Raw genomic sequence first — 12,376 nt, forward strand, 5'->3', positions numbered from 1 at the left:
TTTCTCATGGACATTGCTGATTCTATTGGGCTATACATTCATTTCTCTTTTTTTATATGCAGAATTGAACGCCTCTGGCGTGATGTTTTCATAGGAGTAACGAGTACCTACTACAACATTCTGCACACATTGGAGGACAATCACTTGCTGGATATTAGCAACTCTTTGCATTTATTCTGCTGCCAATATGTATTCCTGCCACGCATCCAGGCCAGCTTGGATGCCTTTCATGATGCCTGGGACAACCATCCCATAAGGACAGAACACAGTTTGACACCCAATCAGCTGTGGCAAGTGGGCCAGTTCCAGAATCCAGTTTTGGAGCCAGAGGTAAATTTGGCATCCACATAAGATAAAGGCAAAAGTTAAAAATGTAAATAAAACCACCGATCACACAAATTATCTAATCAATTTGTTTTCTTCAGGATGTTGCCATACCAAACATTGACTGGGAGGACAGCGGGTACCCTGAGGACCCAGACCGTGGGGTGCATGTTCCTGTTCTTAACATTCCCTTAACAGAAAATGAAATAGCAGAACTTCAAAGAACCATTGATCCAATGCAACATTCAGAGTCTTTTGGAGTGGACATATATCTTAGCACTGTACAGTTCACTGAGAGATTAACTTAATCCGTTTTGCACATTCTGTACAATGGGTAAACATGCACATTTATGTTAATACTTGAAAACAAGAGTTTATTTTTGAAGCACACACAAAAAATAACATTAAACATGTAGTTAACTTGTGTATTTCACTTTTTTTCTAACATCTAATACATAAGCAATGTGTGTACACCAACAAGTGTTATTAAAAGTTTTCAATTTTTAACAAGTGGTTTGTGTGTATATAACAATAGTTATTACTTGAACAACATTACTGCAACTTTTGTGCTGAAGGAATAGCTCACCAACTGTTTATTCACCCACACAATTTTAAACATGTATGAATTTCTAGTTTCAGTGTAGCAAATGATGAATTTTGAATGTTTTGGGCCATGTTATAGTCAGTGGTTTATATGGTCTATGTATACAATATTTGTGCGAACACATTAGAACACAATTAAGTCAGGTCTAAAAACAGTAACGCGGAATTAAGTGAACTATTCCTTTGATTTTGCATTCTTACCCACCAGTCTTTCTGTTTTAAAAGAATACATTCAAATGTACACTAATTAGCACACAAAATAGTTTAACATTTATAATTTTGTTAAAGTTCAAACACATTAGCCTCTTATATTTTTAGAACTCTGGTTAAATGAAACTGATTTAACAATCTAAGTTTAAGAACATCACTATCTTTTAAAGAGGCAAATCTGTTCATCTAATACACCCCCCCCCCCCCCCCATCATCTCTTTCTAGTTAAACAAGGCCAAACCCACTATTTACAGAGTTCAGGCACATTAACATATCTCCTTTGAATGCAGCATAGGTCTGGTAGTGACAGGGAAGGCGCAATGCATTGAAACATGTGTGTGCAACAGGGAACTTGGCAGTCACCAACTCCAACACCAGGTTTTCTTCTGGCAACTCCCATCCCACCCAGAACTTCATTAAGTGATTCAGCATGGTGGGTGATGCTATGAAAGAGTAATAATTAAAGAAGAAAGAAAAAACCTTATAAACACTTATTCAAGTTGGTTTGTTATATCTTTGTTATTAAACTAAAATAGACTTTCACGTTTTAACCAAAAGACCATTTGCAACGGAAGTAGCATAAATAAACCCATACCTTCTTCAATAAAACTTCGCATATAGCCTGTGATGACACTCAATTTCTCAACAGAAATGGAGTCATCATTGTCCTCATCGTCCTCATCATCCACAGGTTTAGGCCATACAATTTTCTGAAGAATTTCCTATAATGTTTATGTGAGCCCTCCATTAACTCAGGCTGAGGCAGAGGATCCATGTGCGATGGCTTTAATAAAGACGTAGTCAAACAGGCCAGGTCGGTACACAGCAAACAGGGCAATAAAGACAATCCAGGCGAATAAACGAGTCCAGGCAAAGGGTCAGGGGTATGCAGCAAGAATAACAACTCGAGAGAACAGTCCAAAATGGCAACAGTAAAACAAACACGGGTAAACGCTCAGGATTGATAGAAATACTAGTCAAAACTTCGCAAAGAATCACCCGCGAAGCGAGCCTAAAATGGCCGCCAAGCGGAAGTGACCCGGCCGGCCCGGAACCGGAAGTGTGGGTCCCAGGTACGGGGTGATGGGAAATGTAGTTAAAAGTCCGGAGATGGATCCCGCTGGCGGTGGTCGGAGGGAGCCACAGAGACCGCGTTGGTAACAGAGCCCCCCCCCTGCGAGCGACTCCTGGCGCGAGGAGGCGTCCGACGCCGGGGTCTACCCCGTCCTCGGGGTGCCGGTCGATCTGGGTGATTAGAGTGGAAGTCCGTGGTGAGAGATGGATCCAAGATATCACTGGCAGGAACCCAAGACCTTTCCTCGGGACCGAAGCCTTCCCAGTCGATCAAGTATTGCAATTGACCTCTCCGGCGTCGGGAGTCCAGTATGGTGTTGACTCGATACACCTCCTCGCCGTCGACTGCCACGGGGGGAGGTTCCTGGTTGGCGGTCTCGTCTAGGTCCTCCTCTCCTTCCGGGGCGCCAGCGGGCTTCAACAGAGAAACATGAAAGGTGGGTGAGATACGATATTGAGGAGGTAAATCCAGACGAAATGAAACTGGAGTAATCTGTCTAAGTATCTGAAAGGGACCCACGTACCTGGGATTGAGTTTCTTGCTTGGCAGGCGGAGACGTATGTCCCGGGTGGATAGCCACACCCACTGACCCGGTTCGTAGGGAGGGTTAGGGCGGCGTCTTCGGTTGGCTTGGACCTGGGTGCGGCGGATAGCCCCTTGTAGGTGTACGTGGGCCTGGTTCCACGTCTCCTCGCTGCGTTCCAGCCAGTTGTTGACTGCGGGGAGATCGGAGGGTTCCCCGGACCAAGGGAATAGAGGTGGTTGATACCCTAAGATGCACTGGAATGGGGTGAGGTTGGTAGATGGTTTTCGTAGGGAGTTCTGAGCATATTCGGCCCAGAATAGATAATTACTCCAATCTTCCTGATGGTTGTAGCAGTAGGAGCGGAGGAAGCGGATCAGTTCCTGATTCAGGCGCTCGGCCTGTCCGTTGGCCTGCGGGTGGTAGCCGGAGGTGAGGCTCACGTTAATGTTGAGGTGACGACAGAAGCTGGCCCAGAGACGTGATGTGAACTGGGGACCACGATCCGTAACAATGTCCTCTGGGAGACCATAGATACGAAACACCCAGTTGCAGAGCAGTTCGGCAGTCTCCATGGCAGAGGGGAGTTTAGGTAGGGGAATGAAGCGGCAACCCTTGGAGAAACGATCGACCACAGATAGGACGGCGGTGTAACCCTTGGAGGGAGGTAGGTCGGTAATGAAGTCCATGGCGATGTGGGACCACGGTCGCTGAGGGATGGGTAGCGGTTGGAGCAGACCCGCGGGTAGGCGGCGTGGGACCTTGGAGGAGTTGCAAGGGGTGCATCTTTGGATGAAATGAACGGTGTCCTGACGCATGGTTGGCCACCAAAACTTATTGCTAAGGAGTTGCAGCGTACCTTCGATGCCGGGATGGCCTGAGCCGGGTAGGGCGTGCACCTGAGTGAGAATCTGGGGCCGTAAGCCGAGAGGTACGTAGATCAAGTTGGCCGGACAGTTCGGAGGAGGCGGGTCCAGTGTCTGTGCTTCAGCGATTTCAGTCATAATGTCCCATGCCACCGGTGCGACCATAATGGAGGAGGGTAGGATAGATTCGGCGGGCGTGTCGAGGGGAACGTGTTCGTGTATGCGAGACAGCGCGTCTGCCTTGGTGTTCTGAGAGCCGGGACGATATGATACCAGGAAGTTGAATCGGGTGAAGAATAGCGCCCATCTGGCCTGGCGGTGGTTGAGGACCTTGGCTGAACGCAAGTATTCGAGGTTCTTGTGATCTGTGAGTACGGTGAACGGGTGTTTGGCACCCTCCAGCCAGTGTCGCCACTCCTCTAAAGCGAGCTTGATGGCCAACAGTTCGCGGTTGCCCACGTCATAGTTCCTTTCTGCGGGCGAGAGTTTGTGCGAGTAGTAGGCGCAGGGGAACATCTTAGGCGGATCCCCGTGCCGTTGGGACAGAACAGCTCCGACCCCGGTGCTTGATGCATCCACTTCCAACACAAAGGGTTTATCTGGGTCCGGGTGATGGAGGATGGGAGCAGTGGTGAACCGTTGGCGAAGGGCGTCAAAAGCCTGCAAGGCAGAATGAGTCCATGAGAGACGGGTGGTTCCTCTCTTCACCATGGTGGTAAGGGGGGCAGCCACAGTGCTGAAGGATCGGATGAATCGACGATAGAAGTTGGCAAAACCGAGGAAGCGTTGAAGCTCCTTGAGAGTGTTGGGGCGAGGCCAATTGAGCACGGAGCTCACCTTTCTTTCATCCATTGCCACTCCTTCTGGACTGATAACATACCCAAGGAAGGCGATCTTGTCCCGGTGGAACTCGCATTTCTCCTCCTTGGCATATAGTTGATGAGTGATGAGACGCTGTAGAACTGCCCGGACGTGTTTGACGTGCTCGGTGAGAGAATTGGAGTAGATGAGTATATCATCAATGTATACAATGACCCAACGATTCAACATGTCCCTGAAAACCTCATTGATGAAGGCCTGGAAACAAGAAGGACTGTTGGCTAGGCCGAAGGGCATGACCCGGTACTCGTAGTGTCCTGAGGTCGTGGAGAAGGCCGTTTTCCACTCATCGCCCGCCCGGATCCTTATGAGATTGTAGGCCGAACGTAGATCCAGTTTAGTAAAGATCCTGGCAGAGCGTAACTGCTCCAAAGCGGAGGGCACCAGAGGGAGAGGGTATCGATACTTGATGGTTACCTCGTTGAGACCCCGATAGTCGATACATGGACGTAGACCCCCATCTTTCTTCTTCACAAAGAAGAAGCCGGCAGAAGCCGGCGAGGTGGATGGAACGATGAAACCCTTAGCCAGTTCCTCCTGGATGTATGAACGCATAGCCTGAGATTCAGCTTGAGACAGGGGAAAGACTCGGCCCCTGGGTGGTGAGGCTCCCGGGACGAGGTCGATGGCACAGTCCCCGGGCCGATGTGGAGGCAGTCGAGTGGCCTGGGTGCGACTGAAGGCCTCCAGCAGATCTTTGTACTCGGAGGGGATGGAAGCTGCACAGGGAGCAGCTCTGTGACGGGTCTCAGGCTTAGTCTGGGTTTGAAGGCAGTTGAGTTCACAGTGGGGTGACCAGCGAGTGATGGTGCGTTCGGCCCAGTCGATGTTGGGTCCATGTTGGTTCAGCCAGGGATATCCTAGAATGACGGGTGACTGTGGTGATGAGATGAGGAAGAAACGGATGGATTCAAGGTGAGCGGGTTCGACGAGTAGTATGATGTCATCGGTGGTGTGGCAGACTTTTCCGGATCCTAACGGTCGCCCGTCGACGGCGGCCACTGAAACGTGGGAAGCACAGGAGAGAGTGGGGAGACGGTTAGAAGTCACAAAGTCTGAGTCTATGAAATTACCAGCTGCTCCAGAGTCAATCAGGGCTGTGGTTTCAATTACTATATCCTTGTATTTTATCTTGACGGGTACAGTGCAACCGGTGGAAAAACTGCTTACCGAGGTGGACTGCGAGGAGGGCGTGTGGGACAGTTAGCCCGGATGTGTCCCGCTTGGCCGCAATACAGGCATAGGTTACCCCTGAGTCGTCTCTCCCTCTCCTCCAGCGTTAATTTGGTGGCCCCTAGTTGCATGGGCTCGGGAGCAGCCTCGGCAGGGAGCGTAGATAGCGGTGTGGAAGGCAGCGAGCGAGCAGGCTTGCGAGCTCGTAGGATATTATCCACCCGGATGGAAAGATCGATGTACTGATCTAATGACAGATTCTCATCCCGGCAGGCGAGTTCTACCTGAAGATCGGGTTGCAGACCCCGGCGATAATGAAGCTTAAGCGGCCCATCGTTCCACTCGCTTTGAGCTGCGAGGGTGCGGAAAGTCAGGGCGTAGTCAGCCGCGGATCTCCTCCCCTGCCGCAGCGCCATGAGTTGTTCCCCCGCTTCACCACTTTCGGAGCTGGGTTGAAATACATCCTTAAACTTTTGAAGGAAGCCGGCAAAGGAGGGAAAGGTGGGTCGATCGAGGCGCCACACCGCCGTGGCCCAATCCAGAGCCCTTCCTGAGAGTAACGAACAAACAAAGGCTATCTTACTGTCGTCGGTGGGGTAGAGATGCGGCTGCTGGCTGACGAACAATGAACATTGCAACAGGAAGCCTTTACACTTGGTTGGGGTCCCATCGAATTTCTCAGGGAAGGCCAGGCGCGGACTGGCGGCGGCAGGAGGACTAACAGGCGGAGGTGGTGTAGCGGGAATGGCGACGGGCGGCGCCGTCAACTGAAGGCCCTGTAGTGCGCTTACCAGTTGTCCGGTTATCTCCGTGAGGCGATCCAGTTGTTGTTGCTGGTTTCGGAGCACCGTGGCTTGAGCTGACAGTTCTGTGGTGAGATCCTGTACAGTAGCCGGTCCGGTGGGCGGGATGCTGGCCGCGGAGGCGATCGCTGGATCCGGATGGGGCGAAGTTTTCTGTGAGCCCTCCATTAACTCAGGCTGAGGCAGAGGATCCATGTGCGATGGCTTTAATAAAGACGTAGTCAAACAGGCCAGGTCGGTACACAGCAAACAGGGCAATAAAGACAATCCAGGCGAATAAACGAGTCCAGGCAAAGGGTCAGGGGTATGCAGCAAGAATAACAACTCGAGAGAACAGTCCAAAACGGCAACAGTAAAACAAACACGGGTAAACGCTCAGGATTGATAGAAATACTAGTCAAAACTTCGCAAAGAATCACCCGTGAAGCGAGCCTAAAATGGCCGCCAAGCGGAAGTGACCCGGCCGGCCCGGAACCGGAAGTGTGGGTCCCAGGTACGGGGTGATGGGAAATGTAGTTAAAAGTCCGGAGATGGATCCCGCTGGCGGTGGTCGGAGGGAGCCACAGAGACCGCGTTGGTAACAGTTTAAAATAAGAATACTAATGAGGTCATGAAATTGCTTTACTAATGCATGCATTTATTGACTTTCTTCCTGACAAGGTCTGCTTACAATGTTAGTAATTTTTGTAATTACAAAACAGCTGTAATTTAGAAATACACAGCAATTTATCTGGTTTTTTAACCTTAATTTCAACTTTCACCCCTTGTAAGGCTTCTGTGTTCTTAATAGTTGCTATTTTTGCATATCTTGTACTCCATGCCAACCGAGTGGGGCTCAGGTATGACCATTTGAAAGTTACTGTGATGACTACCCCGAAATGACAATAATGTGTGTCATCTATAATGACACAATCAGTTATACAGAAGATTTACTTTTTTTCCCTGTAGTGTTTTTGTGAATGAAAAATAAATAAAATATACACACCAGATAATACCAGAATTAATATCTTAGAATAGCATATTTAAAATAAGTATACTTAACCTGTGATGTAATGTCCCTAACTGACTCCCTTGGAAAAACAACGTGGTGACTGTCGAGTCTCTGTGACAGAAGTGGCCAGATGCCGGTGTCTTTGATGCCTTTTCTCAAATCTTTAATCTGGCATTTAATACGTCCAAGTACCTGAAAACATAGACAAACTCTGAGGTTGGCTTGAAAAAGCCCGGTCTGAGATTAAAAAAAAAAAAAAAAAAAGAAGCACCATAAATAACATTACATACATACCACACACTGACACAATGCAATCTCTAGCTTCTTACCCTAAACTTACCCCTCAGAATTAAATGCCTCACCCAAACCCAACCCAACTCAACCCACACACACACACTAATAATTTACAAGGATTCACAGATGGACAGATGTTTTGCAAGGTGGGTGTTATTACCATGATTTAGTACTGTACAAACATGCATGTTTTTTAATCCCCAAAGTATGTTACTAGAAGATGCTGATTATGTAAATAAGGCCTGAATCTTTTTTAATGACTTCGGTCACAATATTATTATAAAATAAACTTACAGCATGTGACAACAGCTGTTGAAACAGCCAGTCTCGATTGCTCAATGAAGGAACAGGGAGATCCCAGAAAAGGCAAAGATCTGTCAATCGAGTCATTTCTTCTTCAGTGAGTTCTGTTTTCTTGAGCTGCAAGAACAAATCAAAAAATGTGAAAAGTGTTACAATGATTCAGTGACATCTTTATACAGAAAGAAGAAAAAAAAAACTTTTACTGAAGTACTTTATTACATTGCAAGTACTCACCAAACTAATGGTTTCCCTGTGGTCTAGGTCTGGGCAATCCTCCAGTGTCAGAGCTGAAGCTGCACTGTCAGCATTCCCTCCAGTTAGAAGGATGGCCACAGGTAAACTCAGTCCAGAAAGACAAGGACCTCCATGTAAAAAAGAATGACCTATCATTCGGCCAGCCATTCGGAATAGGTTGCTGTCCCGTAGTACAGCAGATGCAGAGGGGACACAGTGTTTTTTTTCCCCCTCAAAAAGGGCTGCGGCAGAGGCACCTTAAGAAAAATATGATCTGTTAGACAATCATCTTTAACAGTACTAGTTGTTTAAAAGCCATAACATTATCTGCATCTGGCATATTTTTACAGAACTAAATCCACCACTGGATCTTAAATACATTCATCAGATGCAAAACATTAATATTATGTGTTTGTAGGGAATGGCCCAAATGACCAATTCACACAAATTGTTTTCAGAAGCAGACCAGCACCATAAAGGGCTTATATTGCAGGCTTTATGTATCCGAGGTTCTAAAGGGATCTATTATTTCTTTAAGTTCAAAGGTCTACTCCACAAACCATGCTTGATTGAGATGGACATATGGACTTAAATAAGTCTGTCTGACACCAACAATCATACATCATCCGCATACAATCATGCAGAAAGGTTGATGACCATCAGAATCAAGGAAAAAAAAAAAGTGATCAACATATAAAGTGTGTGTGTGTGTGTGTGTGTGTGTGTGTGTGTGTGTGTGTGTGTTTGTATTAGAATAGTAACCAATTAGACACCCAAATTTAAAGCGAAGCCAGTCTTCAGTTTTTGCATCATCAATGACAAAACATGACGGTTGACTCCTTTGCCAACAGCTGCGTCTCCTAAAAAGGCATCAACAAAACAAAAACAAAGAACAGCAAGCTCATGTACATTGCAGAAACTGTAAAATGATTGCTTCAAATAATGACAGTTTTAATAATTACAGCAAGCAATACCTGTCAATCTACATTTAAATGGAGCTGACCAGTTAGCACTGTTCATTTTATAAAATGAAACCAGTGTACTGTCCTGCTCATCCACAGTATCAAACTGGTTGAGGAGTAATGACAGAGATGGACAGTGTGCATTTTGGGACAGCAATTCCTCACAGAACATGCGACATGCATTCTGTGGGTCAGTTTCATTTTTCCATTCTGAAAAAGAAACAATTTATGCAAAAGACATTTTACAACTATAGAAAAATTAAAATCTAGGGTCAAAAAGCCACAACACAGAAAAAAAATTCAATATACATGCACTTGTTTCACAGCAGTACAACAGCACTACCCAAGCAGAATGTGTCATGCATAACCTGCTGATAGCGATGTGGTTGATTGTGAAGTTGAGGGTCCTGGCAATTCTTCTCTTGTTGATGTGCTTGGAGAGTCACTGCCACTGAAAGCCCTCCCTCTAGAATAGGTATGTCACATACAACTTTTCAGTTTCGTTTATCCAATCAGTTATTTATTTATTTTATTTATTTTTTTGGCGGCACAAATGAAGTAACATTGATTCTACATAGACAAAATAAAATGTCTTCACAGCTAAAGACGTTTGCCCGGTTTTACAGACAAGATTTTAATTCCTAGTCCCAGACTAAAATGCATGTTTGAGCCTATTTAACTGAATGCAACTTGCACTGACATATCTGAAAATGTCAGTGCCATTAATCTGTCTGAAGATTGCACACCAGTAATGTTTTGTTTTTTTTTCCTCTAAGACATGTTTATAAAAAAAAAAGTAAACTAAGGCCCTTAATCTAAGCCCTGTCTGTAAAACCAATCCATTGTCTTTTATATAATGAATGTTTAAAAAAATATAATAATAATAATAAAACATTTTTTATTAAAGTTAGGGCCTACAGGTAAAATGTCATTCTACATACTGTAGTCTAAACTTACCCTTCACCACACATGCTTGCATGATAAGATATGACATCTGTTGGGAAAGAAATCTGGCAAATGGGACAAATCTGTAAAAAAAACAACAACAAATAAACACACACACACATACGTTACTCCTTGGTTTCCAGCAAAAACAAATCAATTTGTCGACTTAATTGTTTCAACATAAATGTTGATTACCATATATGCTACAGTCAAAAATTTCAGATCATACTCATCAAATTCCAGAATAGCCTCACACAACAATTTGCATGCAACCACAGATTCTTGTGAACATTTTGCTAAACAAAAACACATATCTGCATTTATCAAGGAATGAACTTTGATCAAAATACCTGTGATGATTGTTCTAAATCTGTGTGATGTGAGCTCGGCTGGTCAGTGGATCCGCTAACATTTTCATCTTCATCATCAAGAACAGTCACATAAGTTACAGACTTCTAAAATAAAGGAAATGGGTTTGCAATGGAAATGTTAAGAAAGTTTTGTCTAAAAAGAAAAGAGAGAAAAAAAAAACACTTTACAATTAAAACCTACCGTCTCAGTTACTTTGCACTCTTCAATGTGTAAGGGTAGCAACGGCAGTGGCATTTTCCTGCCACATTTCATACAATTTGATTGTGGCATCTTTGCAAACTCTACAGAATCAAAGGGTAATGGTTCAATAGAAAGCTGCTCTTGTAGTGGAACTACAAAAAGGATGTTCTTCCCATTATTTGACATTGATTTTAGGAGCCGAGTTGAGTATCCATCACAGTCTGTGGTAGGGTTGGGCATCTAAGGTATAATGCCGATCCGATACGCATCTCGATACAAAGTATCCGATCCGATATATTAACGATACATTTGTGACATATTGCGATGCAATACGATACGATTCACACCCATATCACGATACGATGCGATAATTCAGCACTAACTAATTAGATCAAGTTTATGTGATGATGTGAAAGAGGATGCGGTGCCATTGAATGAGTTTGATTATTTATTAACCAAGTAAAACCAGATTAGACAGATTTAAAGCTCCTGAATTCTTTAATTCTGACATTCTAAACAACTACAGTACTTTTTCTTAATTAAGTGAACCTGCCAAACAGAACAACAGGGAGATGCCAAAATACCACTCACTAAACCTGTCCATTTGAACTGGACTGACCGAATATCTAGCCTACTGTTTGTATCCATCATAAAATGAACATACAAATGAAAAATACAGCAAATACATACTATATCTGTTGATGCTGGTGCTCATATGTGCATAAACACCACTGACCCTCACCAGATCCACCTCTATGGGTGAGCTTCCATTATAAAACACTCACAAGACATTCATTTTGACAACTATGCAAATATTTAGAAATTTCACACAAAAATACTATGGATCAGAGCCCCAAAAGCATGACTAGTTCATGAATCAACAGCGGACTTATGCGTGCCTAGACTCCGATATGCAAGAGTGTCATTGTTACTATTACTCTGATCGTCTTTACTTTTACATTAGTGCGAGGGTTTGTTTCATGCAGTCAAGAGATGAAGTAGAGACCCGTTTTTCCGCGGGGGTATGGGTTACTTTTATGTGGGCTTTTGCTGGTGGGAGTGGGACAAAATAACATACATTTCTGCAGGAGCGGGACTAAAAAATCAGTCCCTTGCAGGTCTCTGATGATGTTTGCGTGCCGCGGTTGAAAGTTTTGAGCCGCCGTTCAGTCTGTATTTAACAGTGCGATGAGGCTTGCTGCGCCGAGTCCAAAGCAATCAATCACAGAACACGAAAGAGGCGTGCTTTGACCATTTTAGGATAAAATTTAAGTTAATTTTAAGCCATCTCGCGGGCCACCGGTTGAGAATCCCTGCTCTATGTGACTTTCTGGACACGCCCCGGTCTATGTAGTGTTGTGATAGGCTACGTCATTCACACAGCAGTGAAGGGAGAGGTGCTTGAGAAACAGTTCAGAGGGGAGAAAACAATCTAACAATATTTTTCCACTTTCTAAATAATAAAAGTATGTCTACTAATAATTATAAAGAAATAAATCGAGATTTACCAATGCAGAAATGTTAGAAACGATGCATCGCGATACAAATGCCAATTTGTATCCGATGCGCACTTTTTAAACCGATGCATCGCATCGTTAACTTTTTAAACCGATGCACCGAGTGAATCGGGGAATCTTCC

At 44.8% G+C, this 12,376-nt stretch overlaps 1 protein-coding gene across 1 annotated transcript; it reads right to left on the reverse strand.

Moving 5' to 3' along the window:
* Positions 1-1,357: 1,357 nt before the first annotated feature.
* LOC141325704 (G2/M phase-specific E3 ubiquitin-protein ligase-like) lies at positions 1,358-10,945 on the reverse strand. The gene is made up of 11 exons (XM_073834458.1): positions 10,738-10,945; positions 10,536-10,640; positions 10,198-10,268; positions 9,609-9,706; positions 9,253-9,450; positions 9,052-9,138; positions 8,279-8,535; positions 8,036-8,161; positions 7,499-7,639; positions 1,733-1,859; positions 1,358-1,580 (listed from the first exon to the last, which is right to left on the reverse strand). Exons 1-11 carry the CDS (start codon positions 10,921-10,923, stop codon positions 1,363-1,365), a joined length of 1,614 nt encoding a protein of 537 aa, XP_073690559.1. The 5' UTR covers positions 10,924-10,945; the 3' UTR covers positions 1,358-1,362.
* Positions 10,946-12,376: the final 1,431 nt, after the last annotated feature.

Source organism: Garra rufa, chromosome 2, assembly GCF_049309525.1.
Source record: "Garra rufa chromosome 2, GarRuf1.0, whole genome shotgun sequence".
Taxonomy (NCBI): Eukaryota; Metazoa; Chordata; class Actinopteri; order Cypriniformes; family Cyprinidae; genus Garra; species Garra rufa.